Consider the following 21,797-nt stretch of genomic DNA (forward strand, 5'->3'; position numbering starts at 1 on the left):
ATTCTTTAGAGTTTTAAAAAATATTTAAAAAAAATTATCTCTTACTGATTGGAATTCTTGATAACTTTATTTGAAATATTCTACTTTTTTTAAATAAATAAATTTTTCAAACATCGTTCCTCCCAATATTTAAGAACCATCTTCGATGACACCGTATCGGATGGACATCACCTTGCTCACGACCATGATGATGTTGATGATGCTGATGATGATCGCCGCGTTCCTGCTGCTTCCAACCTTCCCATTCCAGGTGCGATGGTGCCAGACCGCTCGGGCAGCGATGTGTCACACGTACGACCGAGCAAGGATGCTCCCAAACCGCACGGACGAACGCACGCGGACTCGCATCGCAAGGGCAACGCCCGGCCAATTATCTCACGCGCAGGCGGGCGTAGACAAAACTACTTCACGCTCAAATCATGAGCCTGATAAATTGGCAAGGACGGTCTCGGGAGGAATGGTCGAGGTCGCCTGAATATCGACACGTGACCAAACAAATTGCGGATAACTATGCGACCGGGCCGAGCATGGCAAACCCTGGGCCAAGGATGCGCTCCGACTAACGCGCGGTGAACGAGTGCGACCCTGACGAAATGGTTTGACGCGCGATGGGTACGCTCAGGGACGGCCATGCCAAGGAAAAGGTGCATCGAATCGGTACCGTACCTCGAACATTAGCCTCGAATGTGCATTGCCGTGGCAATAGGTGAAGGATGTACGTTATGTGTTTGTCCACATTCCTTCCTTCCTTTTGTTCGTGTGCCCCGGGCTGGATGATGATACTTGCGTCCCATAAAAATGTCCACGAGCCTGCCGACGGTACCGGCAAGGCTCTGTGTGCCACGTGCCACCGTAGGTGAGTTTTATGGAGGTTTACGCCTGTGTGTCGCTACACCACCGAGGACAGGTTCGCCGGGAATGGGCGAGCTTTGAAAATTAATGTCTCCACTCGGGTTTCGGGCTTTATCTTTGTTTCGCGTAGAAAGTAATTCTTGCTATTCGGTCCACCTTCCCATTCAAGGCCGAATAGATTGCCGAAGGACACGGGAAGAAATGATAGGTAGGCACACGTATTGCCTTTAAGGGACCTTGACTTGTTCGACTTAGAAGGTCGGGTTCGTTTAAGCAAGAAAGTAGCTGATGAGTATATGGGAGGGAAATTAACACGAGTTACCAACAAAATCCCAGCCCCCAAAACACGATCATGTCAGCAATTAAACAAATTGCTCAGAAGCTCAGTGGGTGATAAAGCAATCGAGCGAAAGGTGAAGAGTGCAATAAGCACTAAACCATTTACGGGAAGGCATGCTAATGGTTAATGGAATTCTACAAAAATGTTTCTCCAAAGCATCAGATGTTTCAATGTTCGATTGTGTGACAGATTGACGAAGGAAAGCATTTAGAACACCGTGAAGGTGAGTGTTATGGGAGAGATGGTGTTTTCCTGGAACAAGAATGGCATTCGAAAGGTAAATTGTGTCTGTGTTAGAAATTGAGAGGCATCAAATGATAATAACACGTACAATTGTGGAATACGTATGAAGAAATGTATTGTTTCAAATTGGCATATGAGTTACAACTTTTTTAAGTACAGTGACTTATATTTTTATACAAATTTGGGAGACAGTATGGGTAGGATTTGAACCCCGGTTCATTGGTGGAAAAAGTGGTGCCGTATCGCATCGGTCCTTAATACATTTATCATCTCTATTGTAAGAAACAAAAATATTGTAAGAAACAATATAATGATCTATAATATGAATAATGAGAGTTGCCATGTTTTATTGATAAGTTTTCCATGATAAGTACCTGAAAAACACTTTAAATAGCAATAAATTGAATTTATTGAACGACGATGACGGTGACGGTTGCATGAAACGTTGACCCAGGAGTCGGAGCACTGTTCTAAAAGGATATCTTGAACACGACGGGCAGATTGTAATGTAGTGTAACTCGTCATCCATGGCTCAAACGAAAATAAATCTAGCAGAATTGAAGTGACATTCGTTCAACTTAGGCTGCTGAAAGTGCTTGTGAAATTATTTTTGTGACAAGTGACAAATAGATTTTTTAAGGAAAACTCACAGCCAAACATCTGTTAGAAAATGTTTCTGAATCTGCATCTGAACTTAAAGAATCAGGAAAGTATTTTAAAGCGTCCAAGGCTGAGATTCCAGCCAACTGCGTTGAAGCTTCCGAAGGGTTTTAGAATGCTACGTAGCTAAGGATTGGTGAAAAAGCATTTTTGAACGCAGTAAAAAGTAAAATAATTTCTTTCTTTCATGTCCTTAGTTTAAAATATGATAATTCACATACACACGACGCTTCATTTCTATTGACTATGATTTTTAAATAATGATTTTATTTTTCGTATGATTTATGATACGCGAGCAACGCTTAACGTGCACCGCGGTGCGTACATATGTACAGAAGACAGGACAGTATTTACAACATTAAGCTACAATCACTCTCCCTCTTGGGGGAAAAGAATAAGAAGATTCCTGTTCGTGTTCTTAACCCCTTCCCCGCAACTATCTAGGTGAGTTGTAAGGTCGAAGAAAGGAAAACTAAACGAGCTTCAGTCGCGACGCTGACGATTAACATTGGCTACGAGATGGTTATGTCGATGCTGCTAGCACAACTAATCCTTATTATAAACAACCACTATAAACGAACTCACTAACTTAACTGTTTCCGTCTCTTCTGAAGCCTCTCTAGGTGTGCACACTAATACTAATACACTTTCCGCGGATGCGCTCCACGGACGACTATCACGAGTGTTCCGCACAGTACAGGGGTTTATTTTTCCGCCGCCAGTCGGAAAACATGCCCATAAACATACATTCATACACAGACACCACACGGACACAGACACCTATCCACACTTACACGCATACCACTGATGCATTCCCCCGGGTTTAGTGCGAAGGAGATCGAGACGAGCCGGGTGACCCGGACCGGGTGGCAGGCGAATGATGCGGATGTCCCGGGTGGCTGGTGGGTGCGGGCGAGGAAGGATGCTGCGGGATCTGGTAGGGTGTGAACCGGGCAAACGATTTCGGTCGCACTTCCGGCGAGACAGACGGTCCCGATGGTGGAGCGGCCGAAGGTGATGAGGAACTGGATCCACCGCCACCGGAGTTGGCGGCGGCTGCAGCGGCGGCGGCAGCGGCAGCAGCAGCAGCAGCCACCCCTTGCATGGCCGGTGTGTGGGCTGGTGGGGGTGCAACGTTGGGCAGGAAACCTGGCGGCAGCTGGGTTGGCCATTGGCTTTGCCAGAGTGGACCGAAGTTGAGACCAAAGTTGGGCCGTTGATGATAGAGCTGCTGCAGCATTAGTTCACTGTAGGCGGCCTGGGGATTGCCCCAGAGATGGAGCTGTTGGCGGGCTTTCTCCAGCAGTACGGACGGATCGTTCGACTGCATCGAGGGTGGACCTCCGCCGCCGCCCAGCTGTGCCATCACCTGGTCCGGGAAAAGCCGCAACGGCGAGCGAAGATGTTGCTCCAGAAGGAACGATTCCATTGGATCTCTGTTGGGAGAAGAGACAATAAGAATGGAACGTTAGACTCAATAGAAGAATTGGGAATTCTGACTAAACAATCAACTCCAGAGCCTCTCACACTTACCGATCGAAATCATTCAGCCGTGAAGAATCACGGAAACCCTTGGCGAACGGATTCGAATCGATTTTCAGCTTCGTTATTAGCTGGTTCTGGTATGCCGTCACTGCCGTAAAGATCGTCTCCGGAAACACGAACGTTTTGTGATCCAGCTCCTGAAGTTCGGCCGGTGTCGTAGGAACCGATTGGTTCGGACCGATCCGCACCAGATGAATCCGGGGCTGGTAGCGATGCATCGAGTTCAGCACAATCTGGCCCGTCTTGTCCATCTCGTTGTTGGTGAGCTTAATCTTCTCGAACGAGATCACCTGCCGTCGGAGAGCGTCCGGGCCGATCGGGGTGTCCGGGTGCGAGTACAGGCGAGCGGGTGGAGGTGGATCAGCCTTTCCGGCCACGAGCCATGCCGAACGATGGTAAGCGTAACGATAGCGACGGTTGTCTAGCGGAATGATGTCAAGCAGCACGGCGTACCGATCGGCAGCAGTTTGATGACGCATCGGACCGGAAAACGAGACGCGAACTGTTGGGAACATACGTCTAAAGCGAAGGGAGATTGGAAGAAAACAATCAAATTGAGTTCTTGATGTCTTCTTTGAAGATCTAGCAAAGAACTTGGAGTAGGATTGAAAAGGAAATACATCAGTAAGCACATCATAGAAACTTACCTTCCAGTTTTTGTGATGATCATCTCTGTACCGAGCTCGTTGAATTTGTCCCACAGCTCTTTCGTTTCCAGATGACACTGAACCGGTCGCAGATCCTCCGAATTGCAAGATCCAACAATTTTTGGTGCTTTCTATTGAGAGACCAAAATGAGAATAACCAAAAAACCACTCAAGATTAGAGCTTGCTGCTCCAAATGTAATATCACAAACTTCAACACTTCGATCGTCCTCCTACCGTACCTGTGCGATCTCGGGTGACAGACGATCCTCATCGGACACGCTGGCCGGTGTGGAAGCCGTGCGCGAATGTGTTTCCCGTGGCTGTTCCGTGCTCTCTTCCGAATCACTACAATCCTCCACATTGACGTTGATTTCCTCTTCGGCTACCTCAGACGAACGTTCCGGCGTGCGGGATCGGGGTCCTAGGCAGAACAGAAACAGTGTGACGGAATGAGTTAGGGTTTTGTGAAGTGTGTTTTGCTTGATCGAAAACCGATTAGATGATCGTAACGATCGCAAGCGAGCAATCATGTCAGCCTGACGTTTGGTGGCTTGAAATAGAATACATTACGAGCTGGGCTTTCGGGTAATCTGAGCTGATTACAAGCGAAGAAAGACGTTTGGCAAATTGGTTTCTATCTATGTTATGTCTTACGACTGGGGCAGGCCTTCGATAACTATTGGCTATAACTCTAGCGATGGATTTCTATCATGTGCAGATTATTGTTCGAAATGTTTCGAGTGGTAGAAATTGATATAGACATTCGAGAAACTTTGTCTATTTGTATGCTCTGTTTGTATGGGATTAAATGGCAATATATTTGTATTGTTTTACCCATCAGAATATGAAGTTATTTTATTGCGTTTTAAATTAGTATCCAGATGATTAAATTGATAATTAATTTGATGTTTAAATTGATTTTGTTTGAAGCTTCAAGATGCTTCGAGCATGACAAAAATATTGAAAGAAAAAGGTATTAAGATTCTAAAGAGTATTGAAAGTCTTATATTTCAAATTAAATCAACTCTTCTTCTTTCGATTTGATTTTATTTTTTAATTATTTGAATATCGAACCACTTTTTTAAAGTTTTGAAGGACTAAACAATATTTCTTGCTTATAAGTTCATTATAAGAAAATGTTTATTATTTCAATGTTCATTGTACTTTTACCAGAGCAGAAGTTATTGAAACGTCTGCTTTGACTTAAATGCATTTTTTTAATTAAAAGCTGTTCAAAAACTTCAATAAGATTAAGCTTTCTTCAATGTACAGGACTGATAACGTCATTGTCTAATTCTTCTTGTGAAAACATTACATCTCACATTAGATACTTGTTGAGATATTGATTTCAGTAGAATTATCAACATAAACACTTAACCCTCGAACGAAAATCTAGAGTTATCAACTCGCATCCAAACCAAAACAACGCAAGTCATCGCTTCCACAGAGTACCGACGGCTCAACTTCAAGTCAGCGAGCCTCAGTTATTTCAAGCTTGCTCCACCTGTGCGCCCTCGTACCGGACATGCCTTTACAACGGTGTTATAAAAATCACCCCTGCCACCAGCTAATCGTCCTGCTTCTACAACAATCGTCCAGGACTTTGCAGTTATTAAGGACAATAAAAGTGCAAACTTCCAGCAAAAACTTACGATAATTGCCCTCCTCGAGCCGTGTGTTGACCGCCGGTGTTGGCTCACTGCTGGCGGTGGTATTTCCGGCCGGATTGCTACCGTTGGTCGCATTATTCGTACCCTGGGCCATGATGGCCGCGATCGAGAAGTTCGTTGCACTTTTTACCGCCGTGAGGGCGGCAGCCGCCTGTACCGCCGCCACCATTGCTGCGGCCTGCGAGTGTGGATGCTGCGGATGGAGGGGATGATGTACCGGGTGGTGTACCGGGTGGGGTACGGGTGGCTGCAGCAGATGGTGCGGGTTGTGATTGTTGCCGTGGGCCGCCTCCAGAAGCATTCTCCTCCAAGATTCGTTCACGATGAGCTCGTGTCCTTTCGCTCACTTCACAAACAGTTTGCTTTATTTGTTGGAATTGCTATTTTTGCACGTGAACTTTTACCACCAAAGGTCACAGAATTCGATTGCGGTGCTGCAGATGGGGTTTGATTTCACAAAACAATCTTTTCGCTATCATGTGTGCACACGCTGGGGCTTCAACTATTCATCACACAAACACTAGTTATCGAAACACTTCACCTTAAAAGCTCACGTTTTGCTCAGAATATCTCGTTCTTCTTGAAGTATCGTTCAGACTACTTTAAGCACGATTCGTTTCACGTTCCGATACGATGCAGACTGATTCCGAGCACGACCGTTTTCCAAGACTGCGGTTTTCCGACTCCGGTCCGTCTCGAAGGCTTGCTGGGCCAACAACAACACACGCACACACCGTCAATTCCGACACACTCTCCTTCAACACGCAACACCACGTAGCGAAATGCACACAGCCAACGGACGGTGGGCTCAACAGAAACTCCGAGACCGAGGCGCGTACGAACGGACTGACAACTAGTTTGGAACTAAATTTCATTCATCATCGCCCTGGCATTCAAACCTTCTGTGTGCCGTGGCACTGCAACACACCGAGAAGGCGGCCGTGTACACAAACACACGAATGAAGGGGAAACACTGTCGTGACGGAATAAACGGTGTGCACGGAAAAGAGCAAAGAAAACTACCCTTGTAAACTTGTTTGGTCCGAGACTCCGCCTACTGATTGACAGGCTGTTTCCTGCTACCGATGCGAGCGCCTTAGTGAGAGATTGCGAGTGAGCGCCTTCTCTCACCCTGTTGTGATTTTTTCATCCCTGCTCACTAAGGATGAGTATCGGCTGAGCTCGACCGGCTCGGAGTTCCCTATTTATTTGCTGACTCTTTTCGCTCGTTACCCAGCAAAGAGAGACGGAGAATTCTTGGTGAGAAGGAAGAACATCTAGGAAAAGCGACTCACACACACATACGCGCATGCAATCTCAGAAGACAATTTGTGAAAGGACCTTCGCACGCAATGCTGTGCGGTTGCTTAAAAAGCAATTTATTTCTCATCCTATTCCACCGTCGCTCGTTTCGGGCGCTCGTTTCGGGATGTCATTTTGTCGCCTTTCACCACGGTTTGCTTTTTTTTTTTGTGTGTTTTCTGCTTGGTCGATGGAACGAGGGACTCATTTTCTTCATTAGTTTAACTCGTCAGGCGTCCGGCAGAACGCTGGCAAAACTCTGACCGGATGGTGGTGAACGTTATTCACATTTTGAAGTCGTTTGCAGCAGCTTGGCCTGGGCCTGGCAGTGTTAGCTGAACGGTTGCTTTACTATTATTTTGTGCTTCTTCTGCGGCTGTGGAGTATGTTGGAGTTGGGGAATTGAGATAGGGGTTTCCATCGGTGACCAGCATCCAACCAGTCTTGCGGGGATGTCTTATGAGTTTTTTTCTCACTCGTCCAACGGTTCCTCTATATTCGTGTCCTTATAGTCTTAGAACACTCTCAGCTAACTCCGGTTGAAAGGTCTTTTCCATCCCATTTTTGCTGTGCCTTGTTACGCGCTAAGGACCTATTGCCGAGCGGACGAAAAAAAAGAAGATTCCAATGGACGCCGATTCCCCAGGTGTTTCGTATCCAGCAGCGACCATTGCCTGCGTACAAAGCCTCTTACACTCAGTCTCAATAAAACAGCACGTAAAAGGCCGCAACCGTTTGTTTGCCAACAATTTTCAGCGGGATGCAAAGTACGGATGAGCCATACTCCCATAAGCCCTAGAGGGACTGGAGGACGGGACAGCATTTCCAGCTGGCAAAAAGCCGTATAGGGGTGCGTAACGAATTAGGCGTTTTTTTTGAAGGTCTCGGAAAATGCTGATAAGAAAATGTTTACCCACTTGTCTCGGTTCTTCTCGGTGAGACCATTTTCAAGACGCTTTTTTACCCGCGCAAAGGGCTTTTTGCTTGTTATTATTCCAGCAACGAATTGGCGATGGGCAATGTTCGGGGTGCAAGCGCTCGAATGTTGATTTAATATTAATATTTGTACACGAAAGCCCCCGGGCGGTCGGCTGATGAGTGAGTAATGACTTTATCCAGAAGAAACAGCTTAAATACCACAATGGAACGGAGACACTGCATGGGAACCATTGCACGCGGAAAGAGTATCTGAAGCTCTCAAAGGCAAACGAGTTTTCCGTCCACCCAGCTACGCAGCTGATTGAATATCATCAACACGTCGTCCCTTCGTGCGCACGGGTAATTCAGTGAGCAAGGACCTTTCGGTGCTGGTCGGCCCAAGCTTTCAGTTCAGTAATTATCCGCGCAAAGGTCTTGCCCCTCACAGCGTATCGTTTCTGGTTGCCACCATCGCCTTCCACCCACCTGCACCTGTTTCTCTACCTCCAGCCACAAGAAACGGTGTGAAAAATAATGTGCCAACGCTCGTCCGCTGGTCGTCGCAGAAAACAAGTTCCATCGTTCCATTCGGAGATGTGCAACTCAATCCGGTAACTATCCTCGTACGACACACACGGGTGTATTGCAGTGTGTATTAAAAAAAAAACCTGTCCCTTAATTGACTTACTCAATCATGAAGTTGAGATATTTTCTAATAAATTACTTATCATTTGCGAGAGTACCCGGGCACCCACGGGACTCGGACATCGACACCCGGTTCGTGACAAGTAATCGTTACGGGTTTAATTAGATCTAGAAAAATAAACACTTTATATTATAATTTTTATAACAAGCCCACCCCAATGGAAGGATGCACTAATTAATGTCATTTCATTGACAAATAATCTAGTAGGATTAGATTGTGAGAAAATTAGAATGTCCTTTAAAAGTTTTTTCTTAAGATACTCAAATAGGACAATATGGAGAAATCCAACGCCAAAGGTTATAGCAGTGCCCGCCTTCACACACCATGGCCACTGGCGTTCAAATCCCATCCAGATCACTTTCCGTACGGAGGGATGACTCTCCGGTTACGGGTAAAATCCAGTCATAGAAAGCATGAAATGATAGGCCGCGACCTTCCAGGTTGTAGTGCCAAAGAGGAAGATATGCAGATACAAATTAAAACCCGATTTAATTAAAAATCGAGTTAAAAAACTGTCATGCTTGTGTAAAGTTAAAAAAACTAAAAATATATGGTACTCTCAAACTGTTCTTTTAGATATAAAAATATTACAATATCCAGCTTCTAGTCTCGAGCCGATGGTTATCTTTAATTGTTTTATCAGAATTGTGTATTTTTTCATGTTTTTTGTTTTGTTTGAAATGTGTTCTTTGCTTTATATTTTTGTTTTTCTTTTTATTTTCTTATTTTTCGTCTACTTTATTTACTTTTCTGTCTTTCTTAATAGTTTTTAGTTCTTCTTATTTTATGTTGTTTGAAGGATTTTATCTATTGTTTAGAATATTTCTTTTCCTGGCTTTTGTTGTTTTTACATGTGACGCTAGTTTATGATTTTTTGCTGAAATTTTCCTTCTTTCTCCTCGGCAAAACAACCTCGAGGCGTCTCGGCTAGCTCGTAGTCTGCCCTACGTACGGGGAGTAATGCCGCGTGATGACATCTACACATTCCAATCTTCATTTTAATTTTTCTATATTTTTGAAACTTTTTCTGTTTTTCCTAGTTTGGTTTTCAACACTCTTTCAGAGCCGTACAAATGCGAAGATATTTTTAAAGTGATTTAAATGATGATGTGTGAGTGATCTTTATTAATTTTGTTGATGTATGGAATGCACAATTGAAATATTTTTTTTTACTAAAAAAGTATTATAGTATTTTTGATATAATCTTTTTCTTGTCAAAGAAAATAATTGCCTCTTTGAATACGGAAAAGGAAAATACACTAATTTTGAAATTGTTATAAAACACTGAAACCCACAAAGAAATGCCCTAAATGAAACTGCACTTCCTTTTAAATAATGGGTATTCGGAATCTATTTTTATTTACTTTCCTGGATACTAATTAACAGTAAATGCATTTTTCGATCATTATCTTGACGTCTTGTCTGTAAACATTTTATTAGATTGTCCATCTTAAGAAAACAAAAGCAGGTAGAAAATAGTGCAGAAACTCGTCCCGCTAACAAAAGGACAACACAGCGAACGGTGATCCAGAAATCTTAATTGTTAAAGTAACAACAACGGTCGATACAATCGGAAAATGGGAGTTGATGCCGAGCCGAGGGAGAGCAACACCACAACCCCCAGTTCCCGATCGTAATCTTCGATCTCGAAATTATTGGCTTCTGGCAAAAGGTGAGCCAAAGGAAAAGGGAACAAAAATAACCCAAAAAGAGATAAATCTAAGGCATCGAAGAAGCAATCAGCACAGAAACTGCGAAACCGGCGCAACAACACGTTGCCTAATTTCTTTTTAATAATTTCTGATACCTATCGGAGCTGGAGTGTTTCGCGATATCGATCGATGAGGAAAAATTATAAACGGATCAAAGACCTAAACCTTACCTTTCCGTCGGTAGGTTCGTTTGGAAGAGAAAGGGTCTAGGCTAGCTTCTGGGTCAGTTGTGTGTCTGTGTGATTACAATGATGAAACTAGATGATGTTCTTGTAGTTGTTGTACGGTCTTCTTGCGTCCTGCCAACTCCGGAAGAAGCTGCCCAAGCTCATTTCAGGTGGATTTCACACGATCATAAATCGTATCGTTGCTGCAGTTGCCTGAATGAATCAAGACTCTCTGGTCCGCGCATCCACGCGTCCATACCCTGTCAGGCTCTGGGTTCCTGGGTCCCAGTGTCTTACGATGTGAAACCTGTCAGTTGGATGCACTTTTCATCAACAAAAAAACCCATCTTGCCGAGAGAAAGAGAGAGAGAGACACACAAGAAGTATGGGAGGGAAAAAACATTCGCTGCCCTGTAATTAGCGAGCCGCCGATCGATCGATTCGATGAAGCGCGTTTTTTTTGTGTGTGTACGCGATCTCCGCGACGCTAAGACGCTTACCCGAAGGTCGCCCTTTAGCGTCGCGGGGTCGTTCTCACCTTTTACCCAATGTTCGACTTTGTTTCTGTTCTTTAGCTTTTCGACCGTTTCCACCCAGCTGAAGTGTTCGGAAGCAGCCGAAAATGCGCGAACTCGGTAAGTTCTTCGAAATGGCTTTTCTCGTCCGTTCTGGGCGATCGTTATGCTGCGGTCCGCTTTCGGTTTGCGGTGCCGCTTGTGTCGGCAGATTAGAGATCGACGCGAGAGATCAAACGGGGGGAGGATATTTTCACACCTCTTCACACCGGCAGAAGCAAATTAATGTCTTCCAGCGCGCGGACTGACATAATGAAAAGGTCCGAGCTCGGGTGGTGGTTTTGTTTGCCGATTCTATCCACGACGATCGCGATGGGTCGGAAGGGGTTTGCGTTTGCGTGCCACGGCGCTATGGACGAGGTCCAGACATTCTGGAGCGGTACTAGATCACCAGTTTCAGAAGGTAAAGAAAAGGATATCCCATAGAAAGCTTTCTCAACAAACTGAAGGGTGTCCAGTTACGCTGGAGTATTGTGTGTCACGTGCAGCACTTGAATGGTCCCTTAATATCTTAAAGTTTTGTTATTTTTAGCCTCTTGTTCTTGTTTAAAAACTCCATTGTTTTCATTTGTATCTAGAGTTATTTTCAACGCTTCTCTTTGCAGAACTCTTCGGCCTGCAAAATGACATCATCTTTTCACGAAATTTACCTCCGCAACAAATAAACGACACCGGAATTGATCGTTGATGACCGTGATGAGGCGATGCCACGATTAAACCGGCAGCAGCAGCAACACCATTTATCACTCGGACGAACCAACACTCAAGCAGCAACTGACGGGCTACGTCTGCGGGTCCGTCGTCTTCGGCTTCGTCTGCATCTTGTACCTCCGGACGCCAACGATACGAAACGGCTTCAAGATAAGGACCGCACCTTGGACGGACGGATGGACGGACGATCGCTATCCTGCCGGACGGACGGCCGGAACGGATGAAGGAGAGCTGCACGACGCCCAGCCACGACGCCGGATTCGGCTTATCTGGGAAACATTTGTTTACAACCGCATTGACAACGATTACGGCTACCGGTTTCGTTCACGAGCGGCCGCCAAGTGAGCCGAGTCGTTCCGGGCTCGCACTCTTGCACCGACTTTGCTGGACCGTTGATCAAAGGCAACATTAATCTTGAAACCTTTTCCCCCGGTCCCTTCACGCTCCAGCTTCACGATCGTTGGATCGGTTTGCCGGTTGGTCACCGGTTTATATCTCGTGCTCGATGGGACGAAATAGACCGAGCCGAGACCCGGGTTGACGATGAGGGTTATCGCGCTCGTTTGCACCGCCAGCAGACCATTAATATCCGGGTGAAGTGAATTGCGGGAATGTTTGGTTCTGTGTGTGTGTGCGGTGAGTGCATGAGGTGCGATTCGATCGTTGGCGCTTGCACCGGGGTCACTGTTAATGAAAGCATTTAATATGACACGTAGCAAATGGTGAGCTCTAGTTGGGGCACATTGACAGGCCTGGATCAAGCCAGCGCCAACTGAGCACTAAAAAATCCAGCAGACCCTTTAATTAAAAGGATTTTTAAGAATATTGGTGGTACATACCCCTTATACTTGGCCATTTTATCGCAGCCTCGAAAAATCTGTTTCTGTATGCAATTACTTGAATGATAACTTCATGAAGTCTTAGTCAGCTATGGAAGTTATCGTCTAGAGACAAAACCATCAACCAGAACACTTAATGCTATTATAAAAAAAAGCTTGATGAAATGCACGAAATGCTTGAGTTAACATGTGACCATTAGTTGCCGGCCCTCAAATAATTTTTGGAGGGAGTACTTGGGCATCAGCTGAGGACCGGGGCTCAAAACCCATCTGGGCCCCATTGTGAGGGCCGGGCTATTCAACTATGCGGCATCAATAAGGCTAGTGAGCATGAAATGGCTGGCATGACCTAAGAGGCCAAGAAGAAGTAGAAGACTTGAGCAGTGCCTTGCTCTCTCATACCAGGTGAGTAGCTGAGGAAGGCCCAGGAAGCTAGATTCCCTAGTCGTACCAAGGCATTACTGCTCAGATAGGACGAAGAAGAAGATTACCTTGAACTGCTTATCCAACGACACGGTTGGCATGCCCATGCAAGTTGATAGGGCAAAACATTAAAGAAGCAGCAGGTTTTTTATTTAAAATACGATCTAAAAGTAACGTAGTATCTGCTTAAGTTGTGTTTTCACCACTCCACAAGGTTAGCATATTTTCTACAGTTCATTTAAGCGATCAGTCAGGAACCACTAAAAATATTCACTACATTCGCTATTCTGAAGAGTAATTCTAAATAATCTGAGATGTCAGGAGTGTTGGTCTTTCACACAGCAGATGAGAGCTGTCTGGGCCATCCCTCCACAGCTTTAACTGAATCTCTGGCTACGTGGTATCATTAAAGTCTGATAAGTCCATGAATAAAGGGTCAATGTCTCTCGAGAAGAACAATGCAATATTTTCTTAAATATAATTATAAAAAAAAATTAAAATTTTATATTTGCCCAACAGACTAAACCGCATATAGTTCCATATTTTTAATGGCTTCCTGTCTTATCCAATATGCACCTCTTCTTTCAATATCTTCAGGTATGATTGATGCATTTGCATCGGTATGTCGTCCCGTGACGAATGCGCACTGCACAAACCCATTAGCTTCGGTTTGGATTCATCGCTCGCTTTACAATGCATCCTGCGGCCTGTTGCGTATCCTGGCACCACGGAAACCAAAGGAAAAGCGCCCATTACCATCAAAGCTAATGTACCGCCATCGCCCAAGGGGGCCCACTCTCACTCGCTCCCTCTCTACAGCAGTCCGTGCAGAAATATTGCCCCCCCTCCCCCCTCCCCCCTTCCCCCTTCCATTACCGGGTCACTCGAATGCACATAATTAACGCATAATTTGAATAAATTGTGAACATAAAAATGTCGATCCTTGATTACCCTTCATTACACGCTATAAAATCGAGCATTCTTATCGCGTTGCGCAAATCGGACCCCAAATCGGACCCCCGATGCGCAATGCGCTTTCATGTTTCAACTCGCTAGCTTGCATGTGTGTGTGTGTGTGTGTAGTTCACGGTAACCTACAGCCGGTGTGGGGTTTGGGATGCATTTGCAAGTGCAGTTTCGCAGGGCTGTTCGTGCCGTGCTGTCGTTTCTTATTAAAATCAGCCCATCGGCAGCATTAGCCTTATCGGGGCGTTTTTCCGCTTGCGGTTTAAGCAACACACAGACGCACACACACCTTTTCGATGTTATTTTCCAACTGCTTCCCACTGATTGTAGCCTGCCGGAAGGACAAGAAGCATAAGGGGCCGGGGGTTGGGTGTTTTTTTTCGTGTTCGTGTACTATTTTTGTGAAAGGAAGCGGTCGAAGGTTCGACCGGTAGGTTTGCGAATGTTTAATTGTATACTCATTAATGCGTTGCCTCTGGGGTGATAAGGGCGAGCTCGATTATCATATTGGTATACGTGGGTACCTTTCATAATGCATTTAATAACGTGTCGTTTTTTTGTTCTCCTTGCTCCTTGAAGAAAAAGTGGCCGAAACCCCTGGAGAAGTCCTCAAAGACTTGAATTCTACAAGGCTTCATTTTGCATTCCGAGGTTGGTGAAACCTTGCATGTACGCTCCATCTCCAGACTCCAGCTCCATCTTCGTCCGGACGATGAAAGGTCCCGAGATAATGTGGAACAAAGGTGCAGAAAGGAGCAAAAGAAGCGGCTTCATAGAAAAACGATTAGCCTGCGCCTGGAATGCCTGGGATCCGGAGCTTTCGAACGATACATCCAGCCGCTGGTGTCGCCCGGGAGGATGGGCACCTCCGCGATCACCCCACGCAAGGGAAGGGTAATGTAATTAAGTTAACATCTCAACATATCATAAATCATCGGCCCAGCTCGTCCCAAATACCCTTGCGACCGGTGTGTACGGTTTCTGGGCCGAAAGGAGGAGGCAAAAAAAAAAAAAGCTGCGCAAAGTCGGCGTCGGGTTTGAATTAGCGTTTGAAAAGCGGAGGACAGCTTAAATTAACACCCATCCGCCGATGGGCGCCATGGCCGCGGATGGATGATGTTTCCTTCGGGTGAATCTCCCCCCGGGACCGACGGGTGCCCTCAAACTTCCTGGAGGCTGGCGCTGTTTAGCCGTTTCGGTTTCTTCTTTTCATTCCCTTTACCAGCATCGCAACCATCATCGTAGTGAGACATGAGTGAAGGCTTTCTACACTTGCATCAGTGGCGTTGGGTGGGATAGCGGGGAACGAAAGGAGCACCCAGTGGACATGGTGAGGGCATAAGACGTCCACGTAGTTCACGCCACAATCATTAGGAAGCGTGTATTTTGACCTGTTTAATATTTTTGTTTTTGTTTCTTCTTCGCTTCGTTGGGACGGAGATCACTTTTGGAACCAGGAACTCCTCTTCTTTGGTGAGCGGGAAGAAGCCAGAAAAACCGCGGTAACGAGCAAGTAATTGAGCGTCATCTGCTATGCTTTGTGGCGTGGTAGAGGAAGATTTATTGCCCGATTTCATGCCACAAAGATTATATTCAATTCGAACAGTTTTCTTGAAACACTTGTTCGCAAGGATCTCTCTCTCTCTCTCTCTCAGGATAGTCATTAATTGGAGGAAAAATTCGCACAAGTACAAGATCTTGTACTTCAGTTCGTTCTAGGTTTTATGATGTTCTTCAAAAATATCTCTTGAAGTCTGACAGTTTTAGCACTCTTGGGTGAGTGCTCTATTCTATGAAATTATTTCCCAAACGTTGATATCAAACCACCATTTAAGGATTTAAAATTAAAATTAAATAAAGCGAACCTTTTTTTTGCAAATAAACCAATCGATTGACAATCACAAATAAACCAAACAAACTATCGATTGCCTACGCTCCGATTCGATGGTCACTCCGAACGGGGGAGGTCGAATGTGTCTCACTTTTTAATTGAAAGTAAATAAAAACCATAATTGATCAGATTACGCTTCCCGGTCCCCGTTGGGAGCCTCGTGTTCTCATTAACAATTTAATTGAAAATGTAAAATTGAAATCAACGTTCAAATCCCCACGGAATCGGAGCGATTCCCGTGCCGTGCAAGAATCGTTCTCGGTTCGCCTCTTTCGCACAAATGCATTCTGATCGTTTTTAAACCATTTCAATTGACCATTTGGCGTCTCGCTTTGGGTTGGGCTTTTTGTTTTACTCGAATCCTCAAAATGTGATCGCTAATGATGGTGAGTGTGCTGGGTTTAAAGCTACCATCCGGGAAGTCCACATTGGAGTACACAATCTACTCAATCTACCAGCGAAGTACGGTGTAGCGATTCAACGTGTAGGCCAGCCGTTTGACTTCACAAACCGAGTTTGGTACCGAGTGTCACTAGACCTACCGAAAACAGGGCCTTGGGTAATGATCGTTTTGTAATTATTTTTGCTGCCATCTTTTGCCTACTTTCGGTTGCGTTCTCTGGCGGGTGTAGCGAACATTCGCGTTATGTCCGGCCACCGGCCAGCCTTCGGTGTCTACTCCATTGCGTGTATGTGGATGTAGGCAAATTTCCCGGTCCGGACAGTTATCAGATGATAGGGACGATAATTTAACCGTGCTTGAGCTTTCGAGAGTGCCGCATATCGCGACCTTGGTGGCATGCGTTAGCGATGCGCACGATACGGCAAACAGAATGGCGGATGGCAACTGCTTAATGAGTTTCATTATTATTCCCAGCGGTTACATTTTCACAGTCAATTTTCTGAACCCCCGGCTACTGAACGCGATGGTTGAATGGTTAATCAATTCCAACGCTTTGCAGATATTGTTTTCATGCTTTAAGATGTTTTTTTCGTTGGGTTTTCGGTGTAGCCAAAATATCCTATTATAATTAATCAAATATGGATGAATGCTAAGTAGATATCAGAGAAGTATTGGAAAAAATGACCAAGAAAAAATAAAACTAGCACAAAGTGGTGTATGAAATCCTAGATTTGTTGAAACTTAAATGGAAGGATAATATTGGTTAAGATATTTATATACGCTATACGGGGTGGTCCGATGGCCGAGGTGCGGGGCCAATCTTCACACCGCAGGACCGGGACTCAAATCCTATCCAGACCGTTACTCCCCGAAACGCAGATCTGACTACTTTACTACGTGTAAAATTAAGTCACAGAAAGCCAAAAATGGCAGGTCGCGACCTCTCAAGGTTGTATAGTGCCAAGGAAAAAGAAGAAGCAGTTACATACGCCTTTGAGAGAAAGGTATGTTTAGAATGAGATTTGGTCCCATATTGGATGCTCTATGAGCTGTACGATGACCATACTATTGCACAGATATTTTTACTTGCCTTGGACATCTCACGTCTTGAGGATGGCACTGGATGACCTAGTCCTTAAAGACTTCCTTGGACGAACTATTTGAGTTCGCGTGGTCGGACGAAATTAAGTAGGAGTACTGGTTGCATTCCCCAAACACGGCATTATATTTTATTGGTAGACAAAGGCACTCCACAGTGAGAGTTGCCCAGGATTCTTGGAGCGTTATCAGCGGTTTTAAAGTATGCTTAGTAACTAGGTTCTTACAGTCAGATAATGACAACAAAGAGATTCCTGGATAGTTTTAAAGATTATTGTACTTAATATTCTCCATATGGGTTTTCTAATATATATTTCGTATTCTACGTTTTGAACTCTATTCGATTTTAGAAGAGAACGTAGACATTTACAATTATAGTCAATTTTATTTGTTTAACTCAAAAGTGTTTGATAGCTGTAAAGCCAGCACTACAAAGCTTGTGAAAAAAACTGATAAACGAAGAAGCAGCAGTAAGTTCGAACAGTTTAAACATATTTTACCGACAAGATTTGCATAAAACTCCGATCAGTCAGAGCTAAAAATTAGCTTCACGAAAGAAAGGTGCAGGTGAAACGGCTTAGCTGGTCGTATAGAGATAATGATTATTGAAAAGCACTCGATAGGTTCACCACCAACCCCTTTTTCTTCAACAAAGAAGCGCATCGATTGGGGGAAGGGCGAGGGTGATGGTAATCAATGAAACAGCATGAAATGCGGTCGCAGCTGAAGTTGTTATCCTTTCGCGGTCAGATATAAAGGAAAAGGCCGCCATTGAAGCGCGGATGCTACTGCAGGTGCAGTTTTTTTGGGTTTTTAATTTCACCCCCCGAGAACTACCTTCATTAGCGTGGCATCGTGATGGTTCTAATGATCTTGAATTGGAGAACTCGTACATTATTAACTGAGGACTGTAGCATAGGTATCTTGGAAGAATGGTAGAGTGTAGAAATATGTTTATCGCAAGGATTAGGAATTTAAATATCCAATCAAACTTTTTCTGCGTAAGTATTACATCGGAGGAAGACGATGGCTTGTTATTATTTTGGTCTAGATTTCAAGATAATTTTAACTTTTGCCTCAGTAAACTATTTATCACTACAGATTCTGACCACAACTCGCACAAAACATTGACAGCATATCACCAAGACAAAGAGTTACCGACAACCCCTTTGTCGGCTTGCGAACCACGCCTTTCTTGATCGCCAGTCAAAGGATGCTCAACCGGTTCGGACGATCGATGCTTTCAGGCACCTTGTTTTCGCGGTTGAAAATACCTCTCGTTTTGGTTACTTTTTCGTCTAAATCTCACGTGCAACTGCAGCTCGGGTATTGCGGCCACAACCACATGAACGTTATGCCCTCTGCACTCCAAGAGAGAGAGACCAATATCTGCCCGGTTGTCCATAATTCTTCCCAAGGCAGTGAGACCTCATTCCAGAGCTATTCCACACTCCGCCACTACACCAACACACGAAAAAAGGGGAGGCAATGATCAATTTGCCATTTTTGTTGTTGGTGTGGTGCTGCTTTGTTCCATTGCCAGATCTTCGCTCACTCGTCAGGAGAAATGAAGCAGCAGAAGCGCAGCTTCGAGACTTTCCTTGTGCGACCACGCGAAAGGAAGAAACAAGATCATCCGAAAGGGCTCACGATCACGTTCACCTTTTTTGTCGGTCGGCGGCTCGCGCCTTTGGTCGGTCGGCAAGAGAACAAAGAGCCCGATCGCGTCGCGAACCGAACCAATGATTGGCTAATGATATCGAACGGATCATTATTTATGCCTTTTGTTGCGCAAGGCTCGCGCACACGCACGCACGTACTTTACTTCACCGTTGCCTCACGCTCCGCCGGTTGCACGTCCTTGCGTCCACCGTTCTCACGAGTTCTTCTCACAACTTCACACATTGTGAGGCTGGGTTCAGAAATCTGTTTCCCCTGGTCCAACCAGATACACGAACACCGATACAAGCCGAGCGGGTGTAATGTTTCGGAATCGAAGCATAATTAATAGTTTTAGGTTCTCCGATTAGGGCGAAAACGGTTGCGCCCCTTCGGTCGCGTTTTTGGGTTGGTTGCGGGCGGGCAGGAATGGGGTGTACGGTAGGGTAGGGCGAGCAAAGAAAACAAAAACACAACCTATTAGCGGGGTTGATTACAGGCCGGCGTTTGTGGTTTTGCCTTAACACCTTACCGAAAATAAGGGAGATAAATCGATGCTTCCTTGCGCATCATCCGAGTGGCTAGTGGCTGCGATTGTGTGATCCTGTTGCACTTGCACAGCGAAGGTTTGATGATGGCTGAGGTTTAAAACCGATCAAAAAAGGATCACCAAAGGAAGCCCTCGGGAAGACAGTCGTTATTCTAGTGAGGACCCGCGCGATGGAATACGAACCTTTGATCAAACTCTTTGGGGTTGTGGTCCCGAGAACAACAGCGATGGCTGCGGTTTTTTGTTCTACTGCACCGGGCTCGTTTCTCAAGTGACAACAGTTGCTACGTTCCCATGGATGGTAAGAAGTCAGCTTAGCCACAACATTATGGTACAACGGGTGGGTTTGCGCAAGTAACGCCTCCGGGGCGGAAAATAAGCATGATAATGCTCCGTTCACCGGAAGTGAATGCATAATGAGGCGTTCGATTGAAATTGTGGTGTTGTGGAGATTCGGCTGTGCTTTGTGTAGTGCAGCTCAATAGAGCAATCAGTAAAAGATGCACTTTAAGAACTAATATTAGGGTGGTTAACCCTTGCCTGGATTGACATGATTTCAACAGAAAAGTCTTTTGCCAAGTACTTTTTATAGATTACGGTGGCATATCTAGTCAAATCTAACACAGGATTTTTTGAGCATGCTTTATTATTAAGATAGATGTCTAATGTAATGAAAACTTTCTCCAGACTTGTCGGAGTTTTTTAGTACTTGTATTATGTCTGAAAATATCTGGATACTACCACGTAGCAATTTTAAACCACGTAGGAAGCAGTTTTCAGGATAAAAGATCTCATAGTGGCCTTAGTCTACCAAGAGGCATAGTTGTCTAAGATGCCTCGCAGCACACTGGGTTTTCTCTAAAAAGAGACCTCGTAGTCCAAGTGAACTCTACGTTCATAAGGCCGTGTCTAAACAGAAAACTTTCTGCTCAGGAAGCCATTCTTACAATGAACTTCCTGTTCAAAGGACCTTATCGTCCGAAGGGAAACGGCGATCAAGGAACATTGTTCTCTTAGGGATCATGTTGTCTAAAAAAAAATCACGGAAGTTTCCAAGGTTCTTCTAAGTCTTTCTTTTTCCCAAAGGGCTTTTGAGGTCTGTATATGCCGTTTGGTACACTATTCTTCTTCTTTCTTGGCCTGCTCCTATGGAGCATGTCTAAGAGACAAGGCCTGCGCTCCTCTACGCCTCGTGCCGAACGGGTCGCTGACGAGTACCGTCCTGGTAGGGCATGAGTCCGGCATCCTCATCACATGCCCTAACCAGCTTATCCTTCCGGTTTTGGCAACCTATCAGGATGTCTGCATCGCCAAACAGCTCAGCTAGCTCGTGGTTCATCCTTCTTCCTCATACGCCCTGCTCGCCCACACCGCTAAAGAGAGTCTGTAGCACTCGCTGCTAATATAGTCCAGGACTCGAGCCCGTAAAGGACTACCGGCTGCGATATATGGCGCATTTCGTGCGTTTTAGGAGTCTTCGGGATCTCAGGAGTTTGTGGATCCCGTAGCAGGCACGATTCCCCATGCGACTGCTCATTTTGCTGCTTACGTTGTTGTCCGAAGTTACGATCGTTCGCCAAGGTAGCAGAACTCCTCTAATACCTAAGATCGTCGCCGTCAATTAATACTCTACTTCCGAGTCGTGCTCTATCACCGTCAGAGCCTCCGGCAAGCAGGTACTTTATCCTCGTCGCATTGATTCTCAATCCAATCCTATCGGCCTCGCTTTTCAGTCGCCTCGCAAACCGCCGCAGATGTCCGTCCGGTGATGTCAATGTCATTCGCGAAGCCAAAGAATTGGAGAGACCGGGTGACCCCGGATGCCGAAGCCCGCGCTTCGCATGACACCTTCGAGAGCGATGTTAAACAACAAACAGGAGAGTCCGTCTCCTTTCCGCAGTCCCCGGTAAGATTCGAAC

At 45.2% G+C, this 21,797-nt stretch overlaps 1 protein-coding gene across 1 annotated transcript; it reads right to left on the reverse strand.

Annotated features, from left to right (window-relative positions):
* Window positions 1-2,325: 2,325 nt before the first annotated feature.
* LOC118512508 (T-box protein H15-like) lies at window positions 2,326-6,834 on the reverse strand. The gene is made up of 5 exons (XM_036057023.1): window positions 5,941-6,834; window positions 4,528-4,709; window positions 4,288-4,418; window positions 3,629-4,159; window positions 2,326-3,531 (listed from the first exon to the last, which is right to left on the reverse strand). Exons 1-5 carry the CDS (start codon window positions 6,257-6,259, stop codon window positions 2,919-2,921), a joined length of 1,776 nt encoding a protein of 591 aa, XP_035912916.1. The 5' UTR covers window positions 6,260-6,834; the 3' UTR covers window positions 2,326-2,918.
* Window positions 6,835-21,797: the final 14,963 nt, after the last annotated feature.

Source organism: Anopheles stephensi, chromosome 3 (genome assembly GCF_013141755.1).
Source record: "Anopheles stephensi strain Indian chromosome 3, UCI_ANSTEP_V1.0, whole genome shotgun sequence".
In the NCBI taxonomy this organism is placed as follows: Eukaryota; Metazoa; Arthropoda; class Insecta; order Diptera; family Culicidae; genus Anopheles; species Anopheles stephensi.